The 15080-nt window shown below is 37.5% G+C and overlaps 1 protein-coding gene across 2 annotated transcripts in view; it reads right to left on the bottom strand.

Moving 5' to 3' along the window:
* Positions 1–4: 4 nt before the first annotated feature.
* The window catches only part of RB195_016114 (uncharacterized protein), a gene marked incomplete at both ends in the record, with an annotated part of 69537 nt that continues 54461 nt past the window's right edge, over positions 5–15080 (bottom strand). The window contains 14 exons of one of the 2 annotated variants that reach the window (XM_064207127.1): positions 1403–1445; positions 1509–1619; positions 1903–1941; positions 2031–2159; positions 2940–3036; positions 3109–3183; positions 4120–4175; positions 4257–4745; positions 9677–9801; positions 11171–11238; positions 11962–12076; positions 12392–12462; positions 12870–12959; positions 13037–13114. In XM_064207127.1, coding sequence (XP_064063008.1) covers positions 1403–1445; positions 1509–1619; positions 1903–1941; positions 2031–2159; positions 2940–3036; positions 3109–3183; positions 4120–4175; positions 4257–4745; positions 9677–9801; positions 11171–11238; positions 11962–12076; positions 12392–12462; positions 12870–12959; positions 13037–13114 — 1586 coding nt within the window. Of the gene's footprint in view, positions 54–1402; positions 1446–1508; positions 1620–1902; positions 1942–2030; positions 2160–2939; positions 3037–3108; positions 3184–4119; positions 4176–4256; positions 4746–5149; positions 5256–9640; positions 9802–11170; positions 11239–11961; positions 12077–12391; positions 12463–12869; positions 12960–13036; positions 13115–14800; positions 14840–15080 lie in introns of those variants that run through there. The other variant, XM_064207129.1, reaches the window with a different exon arrangement.

Below are 15080 nucleotides of genomic sequence, written 5' to 3'. Positions count from 1 at the left end.
TAAATTAGTACTCGTCGCTCTTCGCGCCGTACATAGTTTCTGAAGCGGCATTTCTGGATCGTCGGATACTTGGATTCTCTACGATTTCAATAGATGTCGTTCGTGTCTGGATTTCTTGACAAAGAGAGCTCCAAGAGCAAAATCAAAGAGAAGCAACATCAAAGAACAGCAACTGTGGATGTTTTTAGGATTTTAGGAATGAACTTTACAATGATCTGCTCAATTTTTGTTTGTTTTTTTCCTGTTAATATTTGAAATAATCATAGTAGTAAATCGATTGTAAAAATGATATTTTACTTCGTTATTATTCCTAAATGTTGCTACTCGTGTGCGACATAAAAATTTTTTTTATGACATATTTATTTGCATTTGTGACCACATCGACAAACTATGGGAGCCATTTATGTCGTGGTATCGTATGTACTGTCGTTAAGAAGAATAAGATTATACTTTTAATTTTTTTGTCAAAATAGATTTGAGGAATTTATTACAACTCATCTCTCACACGAAATAGAAATTTCTAGAAGAGAAAATAGAGAGAGAAAAGTTCAAATAAACCGCAAAATAAGTCGAGAAACATGGTTCACATTGTGTGCGAATTAATTAATTTAACACTACTCTTAAAAAGAGTAGTGGTGGTGAGCGCTGTAGTCTTTCACAGTCATGTAAATAAATTTTTCCTCAGAGATATAGTGGTAAGGGAGGAAAAAGAGGAAAAAATGATCAAAAAAGGACAACATCATGAGAAAGAACTGTAGGCAGCGTTAGGATTTCATCATGTGAAGATGAAAAACAGTATGCGGTTCCAGGAATCTATTGTTCATCTCCTGAAATAAAATATTGAAGTTAGTCGGATTTTTTCTCTAATTCGAAAATGCAGCTCATAAAAATAAACAAGATATATAGTTTATAAATTATGCACAATAATTTACAGTAAATATGGTAGTATAAACAACTTACAAATATTTAAAAAAAGTTCATTTTTAAAAAGTAAATATGTGGGCCTCCATCCTTCATATATGCTGATTTTTAATTTTACGCTTTTTTGACCATCAATCATTTCCAATTCAGTTTTTGGACCCAAACCCCGCTGCACTAAATCTTCAATACGTCTTTTTCTTAAAATATCTTTTCCCATGAATTCCTACAATGCATCGAAAAGGACGCACGACAACAAAGAGTACTATTACATACTTTTACTCTACTTTTACTTTAAAAAAGCAAAAATACTAGAAATGTAAATATATCAGAATGAAGTAGAGTAAAATTTCAAAGTTGTTTTTTTTTAATCAGAAGAAAATTTTGCAGTTATCCCGGTGCAAAGAGATTTCTCATATCGTGACAGAAAAAAATTTCTTGAGAAGATGTGAAGTAATGTTCTTTGATTTTTACTTGTAATCACTTACCCTTTGTAAGATTCAGCGAGCAATCTTACTGGCCATTTCCTGAAAAAAAGTAGGATAGAATATTTTGAAAATTTTCGAAATGTATAAAATTTATATCACCACCTTTGCTCCATACTGGCTACTGGAAACGATTTTTGTGACGAAGAACCTGAGATAGCATAGGATGATGGTGCTTGGCCAGCGCTTGGCGGTGTCGGATAGGTGTCGATATTTCTGGAAAAGCGATTGTTGCTAAAAAAAAAACCTGAGAAGTTCCACATTCAAATTTCTCATCAGTTTTCTTTACTCGCAATTGGTAAAATAAGAAAATATTCGGGAACAACATAGGTCTACTGGTGAGATCTGCAAACTTCAGGACCAAAAAAAACATTTTCCATGAAAACTCCTTACGTTCTTGAAGTTTCTTATGAACTTCGAGATTTCCTCTTCAAAAATGAAAAAAATCTTTCGGCTGACGGATCAGTGAAAAAAAAAACTGGGACAGTAAGAGACTCACCCGTTTCCAGACATTTCAAGTAATCGTACTGGCCATGTTCTGAAAAGGTTACTGTAACCGTTATCCTGACAGAATACATAGAAAACCGCTGTCAATTGGAAAATCCCGTGAATTCTTTGTAGACATACCTTCTTCCCTCGTAGTTAGGTTGATACTTGAGTGCTGGTGAGTTCGAGATCGGAACCGTTGCACCTCCGGTGGCATAGGACGACAATTTCCCTGTGTATGACGAAGAGTACGAGTTGCCAGGGTTATTTCTGTAAAAAAAGGAAAAAAATATTGTAAAAAAAGATTTTTGAGATGTAGATGTCGGTGATATCTCTGCGAACGAACTTAAGACCCAGAAATTTTTCCCAATGACTTTCCAGGTTTCTCAGTAACAAATTAATCTTCATTGATGACAGCTCCTCTTCATCCAACAGAAATTTCTTTTTGCTCCTTGTTTTTATAATCCTAACAAGCACTTTTTAATGCTTAAACCTAACTAAATGTTTTTCTCCGGGATAAATAAATGAGAAAAGGAATTTTAAATAAATGACTTAAAGTATAAATTTTCAGTTAGAGGATCAATTCGGAGGGAATTTCATTTCAGAGAAAGGGCGTCGAAGTAATAGAGAGAGGGAGAACTTTTTTTTTCGCAAACAATTAAAAAGAAGAGGAGCTCTTAGGTCCGATTAGAATTTTGCTTTGAATTTTTTTGAGATTTCATATTTTCGTTGTTGTTTTTTGTTATCTCATAAAAATTTGACAAAGTTGTCAGTTTTCTTCCATACGTATACGACTTGCCTATTTCCGGATTCGCTAAGCAATCGTACTGGCCATCTCCTGCTTTCCGATTGTGGCATCGGTTGTGGTTTCGTAGGAAAGAGATAGACAGACTTCTCAATACTACCTATTACAGTATTCTTATTTGAATTTGTCATCTGTTGTCCACCCAATTGTCTGAAAACATCGTTTGTTGCATAAAATCAGGTGTTTACAGAATTTATCGATTATTTGAACAATTCTTTTTTGGGAATTATTTGTTCTGAACTCACTGAGCAATTCCTGGAGGAGCACATCGAGCTGTATTAGTGTTGTCAACGTAACAAGCGAATCCTACGAAGCATCGGACACCCACACAAGCGTTTCCACCTTAAAATTCTCTCCAGTTCTGTTTTCCAGGATTTTTTTTCTGCTGCAACGATATATGAGAATTGTGGTCACCTCCAAATGTCGCCATGGTAGTTGTCCCGGGTGCTACCGTCGTGCGACCGCCGGAAGGTCTTCCTACGCCAATTTCTAGAAATATTTCATTCATCTTTTTTCTAAAGGCAGATATAACTTTTTCATAAAACCCGAATCCATAAAAGTGAAGGACGTTATTGTCGACGTAGTTGACACAGCAAGAGAATTTGATTTATTGCGAAAAACCCGTGAATGATCACGTGCGGGCAACGGTTTTGACCTTGTTTTCTCGGAGGGTTAAATTGATGGCAGCATGCCACGAGACTGACAATGCTGAGATCACAAGCATTATCATGATCACGCCCAATTCTCCTTACTCTTTCCGAAAAATAGCGTGGGAAAAGACATTCATGCTCGAACTTTCCAACGAGACACCTTATAACTCGCCAATTCTGTACATGTCCAGGTTCTCGCAACAGCCTACACATCGCGCTTGAATACGCTGTCAGGGAAACCTTAGTAAATTTCCTTCGCTCACAGATGCGGTGCGTTTGCGATCGCGGCGCGTCATGAGGTGCGTTGTAGGAAAATTTGAACACGAAGGTAGTTTCTCACGCCACATTTAAGGATCATTAAAAGAGGTTGACCGTGCTTATGCTCATACATGTGATCTACACCAATAATCTTATCTTTCCGTGGATAAATGCCAATATTATTAACTTCGCGGTAATTTGCTCTTAAGGGAGAAACGTTCAGGAGCGGCACACCACTACAAGCTGTTTCCATAAAAATTTTGAACTTTGTTAGCAACTTGCTTTTCCTTCGGGACTTTCCACAGTTGGACAAAGTTTCCCTTAATTTTCCTTCTAGCAGGAGAAAAAGAAAACCTATGAAATTGTTCAAATGGGATGCGAGTGCAAGTTGTTGCACTCCATCTCATTCACTCCGATTGAAAATAAGTTTTTCTCTCAAGTCATAAATATTAATCCTAGATGGGACCTTATCCTTATGAATACGTAGCTTTTGAAGCAGATAAAGGAGGAAACGTACTACGGATGGATGATGGGAAAGGATGACCAGGCCATTGACCAGTTCTTGGAAGACCTCTGAAAAGATGAATATTCTATGGAGCTCCAGAAAATTGCAGAAAACTTGGAACCGAAGGCTAGGTAGAGTTTTGAACCAACCGTGTTATCGTCGGAGGAGGTGCAGGACGATGTACTCCTGGAGGAAGCGGCTGGACTGGTGGTGGCAACGGTTGTAGCTGTGTTCCGGGGACTCCAGGAGGAGGTAAGGGATAACCTCCCATAGAGGACGTTCCTGGATTTGTGGGCAGACCAGGCGACGGGATAGAGATCGGTGCAATAGGACGGAAATTTGGAGCGGTAGGATATGTCGGCGGCGGCAGTGGATATCCCGAACCAGGTGGATTTATACGAATTCCTGGAATCATTCCTGGAATGATGGGTTTCCAGGTGTATCGTGGTGTCGTAGTGGTCGTTGGTCGTTGTGTAGTGGTTGTTGTTCGACGTGTTGTTGTTGTTGTCGTGGTTGCCCTGGTGGTTGTGGTGGTAGGTGTTGTCGTGGTGGTAGCTCGTGTTGTAGTGGTTGTTGTCGTAGGAGCCGCAGTCGGCTGCGTGGATGGTGGTCGAACTGACGGTGGATTTGGCCCGGAGCTAAATTTTTATTATTCAGTATTTAGCTATTATTTCTAATTACTCATTCAGTTCAAAAAGAGAAAAGAAAAAAGGAAAAAGAATAAAAAGAATGGGAGGAAAAAGGCCTAAGCATAGTTAATATTTTCCACTTGAACAAAGGAAAATTTCTAGGTTTCTTTAGGTTCCAAAGATTCATCGGACAATTAGACTCAGAACTTCAATCCAACTCAAAACGCAGCAATTCGATCATCGATCCTTAATTCTGTTCAAGATCTCCGAAAAATTCCACCTTCATGAAAAATATGGGTTTTTTTTAAATCAAATTTGCTTGAGCATTTCATTCTTATTCACTCAATTGTTTTTTTTTTAATTTCTGCTCTTGGGTTCGTTCCCTAACAATATTTAGGTATTACTGGACTTACGTTCTCGCCACACATACAGCTACAGGAGTACAGGAACCTTGAGTACAGGACGTTTCTTGATATATGCATTTTTGAGATGGAGAACAGCTCAATCGAGAACATGCAGCTGGAAAAATTTCTGGATAACATCACCTGTAGTGAAATAAATTGCGAAATCTATTTTCATCCTTAAAGGCATCACCACACGAATCTGAGGTGGTACGGATTTCAGGTGGAGTATTCGTGTACAGGATCGTAGATTATGGAGAGGTGGGGTGATTCCGTCCATTTCTTCCTAATTTCCGTAAAAACGGCCCGGAAGATACGGCTTCGGGCGTTCCGGCGCACTATTTTCTACAAGGATTGGAGCGATTGGAGCGCTCCAGCCTTGTGCACGTGCCGCATCTTCTGCCGGCCATTTTTTACGGCAATCAGGAAAAAATGGCCTAAATACCACCTGAACGTACCTATTGTGAACCGAGATATAATTATTTTATACACTAAATATTAATAACTATAACAAAAACTCATAGCTACAATACCATAAACAATTCTGGCAATCTGCACAAAGTCTTCAAAAATACGTTGTATTTTGGAATCAAAAACATCGATACCATTTCCCCACATTTTTGCCTCTGATTCCTTAAAATTTCCGCATCCAGAAAAAAATTGCGGACGTTTGAGTGGAAAATTCAAAGAGTTTTCTAATGTTATTGGAGAAAAATAGCTGAATTTTTGTTGATTACATGAAAGAGTAAATACACACAAGAAACCTCACCTGAATCACCTGGAATGCAGAGGGGTACTGTACTCAACGCTGGACATACAGTGCTCAAACATGTCACAGGTCGCGTCACACACACAAAAAACGGTGCACACTGGATATCATCGCAGCTTACGGGTAGAACAACACCAGGTGGAGCTGAAAATTTTCTAACTGCTCCTCTTCTTTTCTTAATTAAAAATTTCAATCAAAATTGAATTCGTTCTTTTTTTTGAATTAAAAAGCGGTCTTATTGATTTTTTTAACCGCTTCTCATCGACGGAAAAACTCACCAACATCGAAGTTAGGAAGGTTAGCTGAATTAGCACCGCCTGCGGTGGCTGGAAGAAGCAGGGTCTGGAAAATTCTGAGTTCTTTTCTAGCCTTTCTAAACTCATAATATCTAACTGCTTAAAGATGTTTAGAGTATATTGAAAAGATAAACATCTAGTGTGTTTTCCTGAATTTTTCTACAGGAGTTTGGTCAGAAATGGCCATTTTTCTCTTTAATTCTAAAGTTGTCGACATTATTTTAATTTTTAAATGCATTGTGAAGTATTTACCAGTAAAATCTATTTCTGTGTACAAGAAAAAAAAACTTTATTTGATTTACATTCTAAAAATTTTTTTAAAAAATTCATTCTAAAATTTCAAATGAAGATTAAAATATTGATTTATTAAAAGGAACTGTAGAAATAGAATACGAAAATAATAAGACGAAAAAATTAAAAAAAAGAAAAGTTTTGGGATGAGCTGAAGTTTTTGATCTGTGGATGAATGGTGGTGCTGTGTTCGCGAATATTGCTGGTCAAAAATCACGTGACCTTTTTCTTTCTTAAATCATCCTTCTTAGGAAACGATTGATGAGAATTTTTTTTCGCTTTTCTCATTTTTTTCGATTCACTTCCTTTCTGGACAAAGTTTTTATTCACGATATTTCTGATTAAATGACACTCACCGAAAGAGGAACAGCAATTCGAAGGAGTCGTGCCATATCACAACAATTTTCAAGGCACGTAGGTGTATTTATAAGCAGTAAACAATACTTTTTCGATGTTATCGAATCAATTTCGATCAGAATCGGTCACGGACTTATTTCTTAATCGAGTTAATATCACATCTATGTGTGGCTCCTTAGATGATGTTCAAGGTTCCCGCATCATGTAATTTGAGCCATCATCGTGTCGGCTCGTGTTTGTTTGTGGATGAGATTCCGATTTTGCGCTCTTATCGATCTATTAGGGTTATCAAAGCGGATAATTTTCCGCTAGATATCATCTGTTGACAAAAACGAAATTTTGGAGATCAATACGATCAATATGTTTGTTAGACGATCAATATGATGTTTAGAAGACGTTTCTTCTCAAAATCTTCACTTCTTTCCGATTTGGATCCTTTCCAGAAAGTTTCCGCTCTTAAACACTTGAAATTCTGACCAACAATTGGATTTTCATGCGATCTTTTAGTCCTGATAATAATAATTGAATAATTTACTCATTACTTCATTCATTACAAGTTTTCGATTGGAGGAAACTCAACGTTTATTGATTTTAGTGGTATTTTTTAATTTTCTAATTTTAATTAATAGCATTTTAATGGTCCAACAAGTCACAATCATGGCTTAGCTGAGCAACAGAATTTATTTGGGCGAAAAAAATCGCGACAAATGAGGATAAATGAGCAGAACAAAATATCATCAATGGAGCGGGTTAGCATATAAAAATAGAAATGTTTTATTTTTTTTTTCGTTCAAATCACTAAAAAATTAGTTAACCAGAGACCAATTCGAAATAATTATGATTAGAATCACATTTATCACTGCAAGCACAACGAGAAAATTCGAGGAGAAAACAAATTTTTCGCTTTTCTCAGCAATAAACAATACATTAAGGAATGATTCGAAAAAGTGAAACACGGCCAGGATAATCGCTAGGAATATCAACTGATGATCGTTGGTGATCAATTGGTCGATTGTCGAGCTCGACAATCGATTCTTCGATATGTTGTTGACGTTGTGAGGAGTTGACAGTTATCAATTATGAGAACTAAATAAAATTATGATTACTTTCGATGAATTCCGCTCATGAATTTGATCTACCGAGAATTGCTTCTGCAAAATGAATTTGTAAGCGATTGATTTGGAAAATGTTAGATTTTAAACATGTTTGGTGGCACATACGTATTTTAAATGCATTGTAAAGTATTTACCAGTAACGTCTATTTCGAAAAACAAGAAAAAACTATTCATTTGAGTTACATTCTAAAAAAATTTTTAGAATGTATCTCCAATTATTGCAGATCAAACATAAGGAGTGATCGATAGATCCGCGATAGTGCTGCTCTTAGCGCAGAAATAGGAGGATCGGATCATTTCCACGATTTTTACATTATGAGCGAAACCAGTCACCGCATTACTCGACTCTTTCACCAGTTTTTTCAGAGGCATCGTGTCAGGATAGGATTTTGACGTGGTGCAGGTCCTACAGCGAAAATTTCTAGACTTCGGGTAGTAGATAATCCAGCGCGGTTCCTCCCTCTTTTCACTAATCGTCACGGGAAAACAGCGTGGAAGACGATTAAAGGTATCACCCCACGAATCTGACGTGGTATGGATTTCCAATGGACGAATTCTATACGGGGTCGTAGGTTCAGGGATCAGGGGTGGTTTCACTCACCTCTCCCTAATCGTAGTAAAAAAAAAACGGTGTGAGAGACCCTGTTTTTCACGACGATTTCAGTTGCAACACTACAGATTGCGTGTTTTCTGCCCGGTTTGGATAAAATTGTGAAAATTGTGCCCATTTCTTTCAGAAAACCCTCAAACTCCACCTCCACATCCATCCGGATGGACTTTCAGCCACTTTAGGCGTGTACACGCGCCGCATCCACCTACGCAGCGGTCGGAAGCCAATGAATTCTCCTGGACTGCGTATTCAAGTAAAACCTAATAATAGGTTACTGAGGGGACCAGAACGTGTACATAGAAGTGCGCTCTTACGTACCCCGAAGGAATTGGAGCGGTTCCACTTCGGGGTTTTTTTTTGCGAAGAATGTGGAAAGATGAGAGGAACCACGAGGGTTCCATGAGCTACCATCCGAACTCTACGCTTCCGCCAAGAGTCCCACAGCAGGCAAAATCGTGATACGCTCCCTTTGAATCACAGGGAAAAAATGATGTAAAACGATGTAAATGATGAGAAAAAAATGATGGAAAACGGGATTGTGAGCTGCGTATATCGCGATCGTGATCTTCCATGGATCCTCTATCCTTATCCATGAAAGAGTAAATCTGACAGATGAACCAAGCCGTATTTATGAAAAAAGACATGTGTTTATTCAGTGAAACAGTTTTTTCGCGAGAAAAAACATACGAATCGTTAAATTGCGTCTAGAGGAATACACAGGTGATCTGAATGGTGGCAATGATAAAAGTAATAAAATATTTCCATTCCGCTGTGAACTGTGTACGAGAGAAATCAAAAATCTAGTACTAACTTACATGACAAACATACGAAACTGCGCTCACCGTCAAACCACTGTGTTCGGCTCGTCCCCGTATGCAGTCATCATGTCTGGTTTTTTCGGGAATAATTCCGGAGTTACTGTAAAAAAATACGGTAGCAAGTTGAGCACAATCTCAAGTAAATATATAGGAATTTATCCTATTTGTTACCACCTACATAGGTTCAAAAAATGCACAAGCAATTCTTAAAATCGAAGCAATACAGTATCCTCTAGTGTGAATATACCAGATCGAAGCTGTTCGTTTCTTTTCAGAACCGTACCGTAACGGCTTACCGTAATGTTGACGACGACAGCTTCGTTTCGGTACACAATCGCTATCCTTGCGATAGTAACCACTTTTGCACGTGCAGGCCGGTGTAGTGCATTTTTTGGAACATTTTTTCTTCTGCAAAAAAAAAACTAGTTGTATTTTTCGTGAAGGATGAGGAGAATTCAGCGGAACTTTTCTAAAATCATATCCATTATGCCATTATCATCGATGATCGATAATTATTTTTGAAAAAAAAATCAGTGATACAAACCTTTATGTAAAGATTATCGCATCTTGCCTCGCAAGAGTTACCACAGTCATTGTATTCTTCATTTTTTCCGCAAACTATAATAGAGTAAACTATAATTCACTCTGACCCGAACAGTAGCGAATATTTAGTCGAGCATGACCTTTACCAATGAAAGAATATCGGAGAATTATCCAGGAAGAAAAATTTCTCAAAAAAAATCTCTTCTGCGTTTATCAAGTAAACGGATAGGTTTGAGCTGATATACAAGATCCACAGATTTTTTCCCCACGACTACAGAGACTTCTTCAAAGAAGTCACAGTGGTTTTTTTGTTTTTATTTCTCTTTTTCTCTCCTCTCTTTGTTTTTATTTCTCTTTTTCTCCAAAAAAAAGTCGAAAGTTAAACTTCTCGAATTGTTTCTCACATTAGAATTTGAACAGTGGTTTTGTGATTCGGTAAGCACTCAAACTGTAGGACCGTTGGTCGTTTGGTCGGGGATAGGAGAGTCCCGAGACCCTCAAAGAGACAGTCGGGCAGAGGGCTGGATGGGACTCTGACCATGTGTTCATATGGTTCGGATAGAGCTATGTAGTCGTCAGTCTGAGGCTTATCACAACGCCAACTCTCCTGTATTCAGGTAGTTCGGGTCACTTCCATTGATTTCCTCACCACTTCGTCTCACCTCATCTCCTAGAAGTACGACACGGATTCTGGAAGTTTATACCAAGCTAGCAAGGTTAAAATAGAGCAAGTGGCAGGATATTTTCTTTAAGGTGTCAAACTTGAGCTGGAGAACGATAGAGAATCGCTTGACAGGGCGATCGATTGATTGCAATTTCAAATTTTGGATCACTTTTAATATTTCAGTGATTTTGAGGCTTTTTTGCGGTAGTTCTAATTTTCTAGTGAACAACTTCTGGCTATACGTTCAGGTCAAAACGATCTCCTGACTCGTGGTGCAATTGCATAAGCGCGGTAGTACTATGACGTGGCGCTGTGGGACCCTTGTTCAGTTCCACAGTGACGATCGAATGTGAGCTACGGGGCACTTTCGACCGCAACCACATCCATCCATTTCAGCCACAGGCTAAGTCACTTTGTCCCGAACAGTAGCGAATATTTAGTCGAGCATGACCTTTACCAATGAAAGAATCTCGGGAATTATCGGAGAAGAGAAATTTCTCTAAAAAAAATTCTTCTGCGTTTTTTTTTCTTGAAAAAGAATGCCTCACTCAATGCAGGTATACAGATCACCTTCCCGTTCTCCACCATACATGCTTCCGTTTCTTTACATGGTGCCGGCGATGCGAAGCAAGCAGCATCTAAACAAAATGACAGTGTTTGATGATAAAAAAAAACTGTTTCTCACTTTTTTTAAAATTTTTGATAAGAATTCTGGATCATATAACATCTTCTATAACAGCTTATAACGCATGTGACAGTAGCAATGTTAGTATTCTAAAAAATAGAAAACCAATTGTTAGATAAAAAAGAAGGAATAATTTTTAAGCAATTTTTTTTAAATCCGCCATTTCTTTGCTGAATTTTGTGGTGGTTTCGATGAATTTACAACATGAAAGCTAGCAGTAGAATCTCATTTCAAGCGCGTCCTTGAAGAGGAAATCAAGAACTTCTATTTACTACTTTAGTTGGCGGAGGAGTAATGCGAACATGAAGTTTGAAAACTTAAACTTAAAAAAACGTAAACTTAAAAAATGTTGTAAATAAAAAATCCTACCAGGTGAACTTTTTTTAACGAAAAACGTTGAAGTTTGGCCATATTTCGAATTGGGTGGTCCTATTTATTCGCGTAATACTGAGTTTCTGTTCGTTTTTTGTAATTAGGCTGGTCTTTTTAGTAATTAGGCTCGTTTATTGAATAGTATATCGATTTTCATAATGCTTTCATTTTTGATTCGTTTTTGTTCCGACTTTTGGTTTTAAAATAGTTATTAAGTAAAAGTAGTAAAATTATCAATTCTTTTCTTTGCCTTTTCTAGTTATTTACCAAGAATCGCTTGAATTCAAGGCAGTACACGACAAACCTGGGAAACATTCCTCTTCCAGAACACAATGTCCGAATGCGTCACGATAATAACCTTCATTGCAAGCACATGATGGCCAAGAACATACGTTTGCAACACCGCAGGTTAGATTACCCTAAAAAAATAGATCGTAGAAAGTAATAGGTAGTGATCGGCTGCTGTAGTCGGGTCAAAACAGCATGCGACCTGTTGCAGTTGCGTAATTTGCTGCACTCACGGTCAAATTAGCTGTTCTGAGCGAGATGGGACCTTTCTCATCTCTGGACTCTGGTTCCAATAACCTGGGGTCCCATCCAGATCACGATCATTAGCTTCACCGCATCCGTTCAGGTGCAGGCAGCAACTTACGTAATTACACCGAGTTTCAGCTTGTTTTGATCGGACTATATTATTTACGGGGAAATTTTGTAAGTTAAGGTTAAGCACTCACCAAAATAGTAAGGAGGCAAAGTCCCTCACAAAGTGAGCCACATTCTTGACGAGTTTCATTTTGAGGACATGCTAAAAATCAAAGTTTTAGTCTCGTCTAGTCGGCGTATATGGTTGCCGTCCGATAGCCAAACTATATCTTGAGAATTTTCAATTTTTCTTACTTATTTCTATTTGTTCTCATTATTAACAATATTAGAGTGGAAAAAATTAGGAAAAACTCTAGAAATCACCCTAAATGCGGCAAATTTTAGAATTTTTGGAGCCACTTCACCTATCTTAATTGTTTCTTTTCGAAAAATAGAGAGAGTTTCTAAAAATTTGCTCTAAAAATCGAAAAAAGAGGGGATTAATTGATTGGGATTGAATTGGGAAATTAAAAGAATAAGTTGGAAATTGATTTACCTGTCAATTTTAATTGTTTGTGCCCTATTTTTGGGTTTTTCAAGACTTTTGCTACTTTACTGAAGAGTACTTACTAGTGATCTTCTTCTGACAGTATGGTAAACCATGGTCGAGAGCACAATCTTCATCAGATGCGCATGAAAATTTGTCACACGGATTGGGAACTGCAAAATTCTCAGTCCAAACTACGAATGAACTTTTAAATAGTTTATTAGAGGGAAAAAATTCCGGATGAACTAACCTGGCAAACATCTCGCTTTTCCTTCGATAGGAATGCATTGCCATCCCACACCACATGGTGCATTTGCACAAGGTCCCGCTGTAAGCAAAAAACATATAATTTCCACTTTAGCCCTTAATAACTGATGCTAAATACTTAATAATGCCTATAAACAGGTAGGCAGCAAAGAAGGATAGTGTAACTCAATTAAGGAGGTTAATTCTTTGAAAAATTCGGCCATAATGTATTTATATTTGCATTTAACTCTAATTTCTGCAGTAGGGACTACGTTACGCTCGTTTAATCAAAACTTTCGCAAGAAAATTCGAAAAAATTTTAGGCTTATTGCCCTTTTCAAGTTTTCAAGGACTACGGTAGACGTAATGATCTAGAGATCACACGGATCGAAACAAATTTTAAAGTTTTTGGAATCGTATCACCGTTCCTAAGAGTTGTTTTCTTGACGCAAACTTGAGTCGCAGAAAATTTGCTCAGGGATCACTAGGATTTTTTTCTATGACGTAAGTCTGAGTACAAGAAAATTTCACCTGAGTAATGCAGGAATCAGTAAACAAATAATGAGAATTAATTGAACCAATTATTATATAAAATTAATATTTATACATTATTGTATTAATTTTATAATTAATTGTATATTTCATAATTATTATATAAAATTTTAATAATTATATAAAATTATTAAAAGAAGGATAGTAAGTCAATTAAAGTAGTTAGTTCTTTAAAAAAATGGGCGACAATGTATTTATATTTGCATTTAACCCTAATTTCTGTAGTAAGGACTACCTCACTTTCTTTTCTTTCTTTTAATCGTAGCTCTAACCCTCTCTTGTCATAAAACAAGGAAGTGAAGAAAAAAAAGGTTTAAAGTAAAGTAGTAAAGTACAGCTGAGCTCACTAACTTTCCGGCTCATCCCGAATTCTCCGTCGGTGCTGCGGTCCTAAATCAACAGTTCAAGCAAAATAGAAGTTTACGTTTTGATCAGAAGCGTTTAAAATGTCACTTACCTCGTTTGAAAGTGTCCACGACAGAATATGACATTAAGAAAGCGAATACCTTAAAGAATTTCATTAATTTTATCGAGAAGTACGAAAAGGAAAGAGTGAAAGCTGGATTCTGAATGCTTGATATAAGGTAAAGGGAATTTTTATTCACTTTAAAATTTATTACTCACTAAATAATAGAGGATCTGACACATGTTGCAGCTTTTGATGTGACGAACACGGACGTTTTATATCTCTCAATGGATATGAGTGTGTGTGTGACGATTCGATTATTATGGTCAATGAATCGCGCATCATCGTTACCAGTTTCTCAAGAGATTCTCGTAGCAATAGCCGCATACGGTTCGGTACGATTTACTATCTTACTAGCAACGGGGAAACGAGTTTTTCTGTGCATGAGACATCTGCTGATAGAATTTAAAGGAGGACAAAGGCTAAAGTGTCAGGCGTTAATCAATCCGCTTGGGATGCGCCCCCACGTTCACTTCGATTCAGAATCGTTTGAGGTTCAGGAACGTGTAACTGGCCTATACAATGACTTACGGGGGCTAGCCGATGTGTCAAGTCAGTGTTTTTATCCTCCCAGACAAGTCTGGGTACCAATTTAGTCGACCCCGAAGGGATGAAAGGCTTGGTGAGCACTAGGACGGATTCGAACCTCCGATCGATCGTGCAGCCACAGTGAAACCTCTTACCGACTGCGCTACACTCGCCCTCTTTTTTGAATTATGTACAGTACATCATATCATATATGTAACTCACCTAAATTTACGAAAGTACATAGGCATTTTCTGAGCTCTTCTGAAGCGATAAAGTCTAGATATTTTTCTCCCATGAAAAACTCGGAAAACTGGCATCTTTTATTTACTTGTTGTACTCAAACGCTAAACAGACTACTTTAGTTTTTTCGCTGCTGAACTGTATAATTCCTCATCCGGATACTTTTCAGGAATTAACTAAGCTTCTTAGACATGCAAACCTGTGTGAACTTCTTGTCCCCAATTTATAAAATGGTTTCAAGATGATCTTTTAAAATGAATTC

This window comes from Necator americanus, chromosome V, assembly GCF_031761385.1.
Source record: "Necator americanus strain Aroian chromosome V, whole genome shotgun sequence".
In the NCBI taxonomy this organism is placed as follows: domain Eukaryota; kingdom Metazoa; phylum Nematoda; class Chromadorea; order Rhabditida; family Ancylostomatidae; genus Necator; species Necator americanus.
Note: the sequence above shows the minus strand (reverse complement) of the source record. Positions and strands in the feature narration are given on the sequence as shown.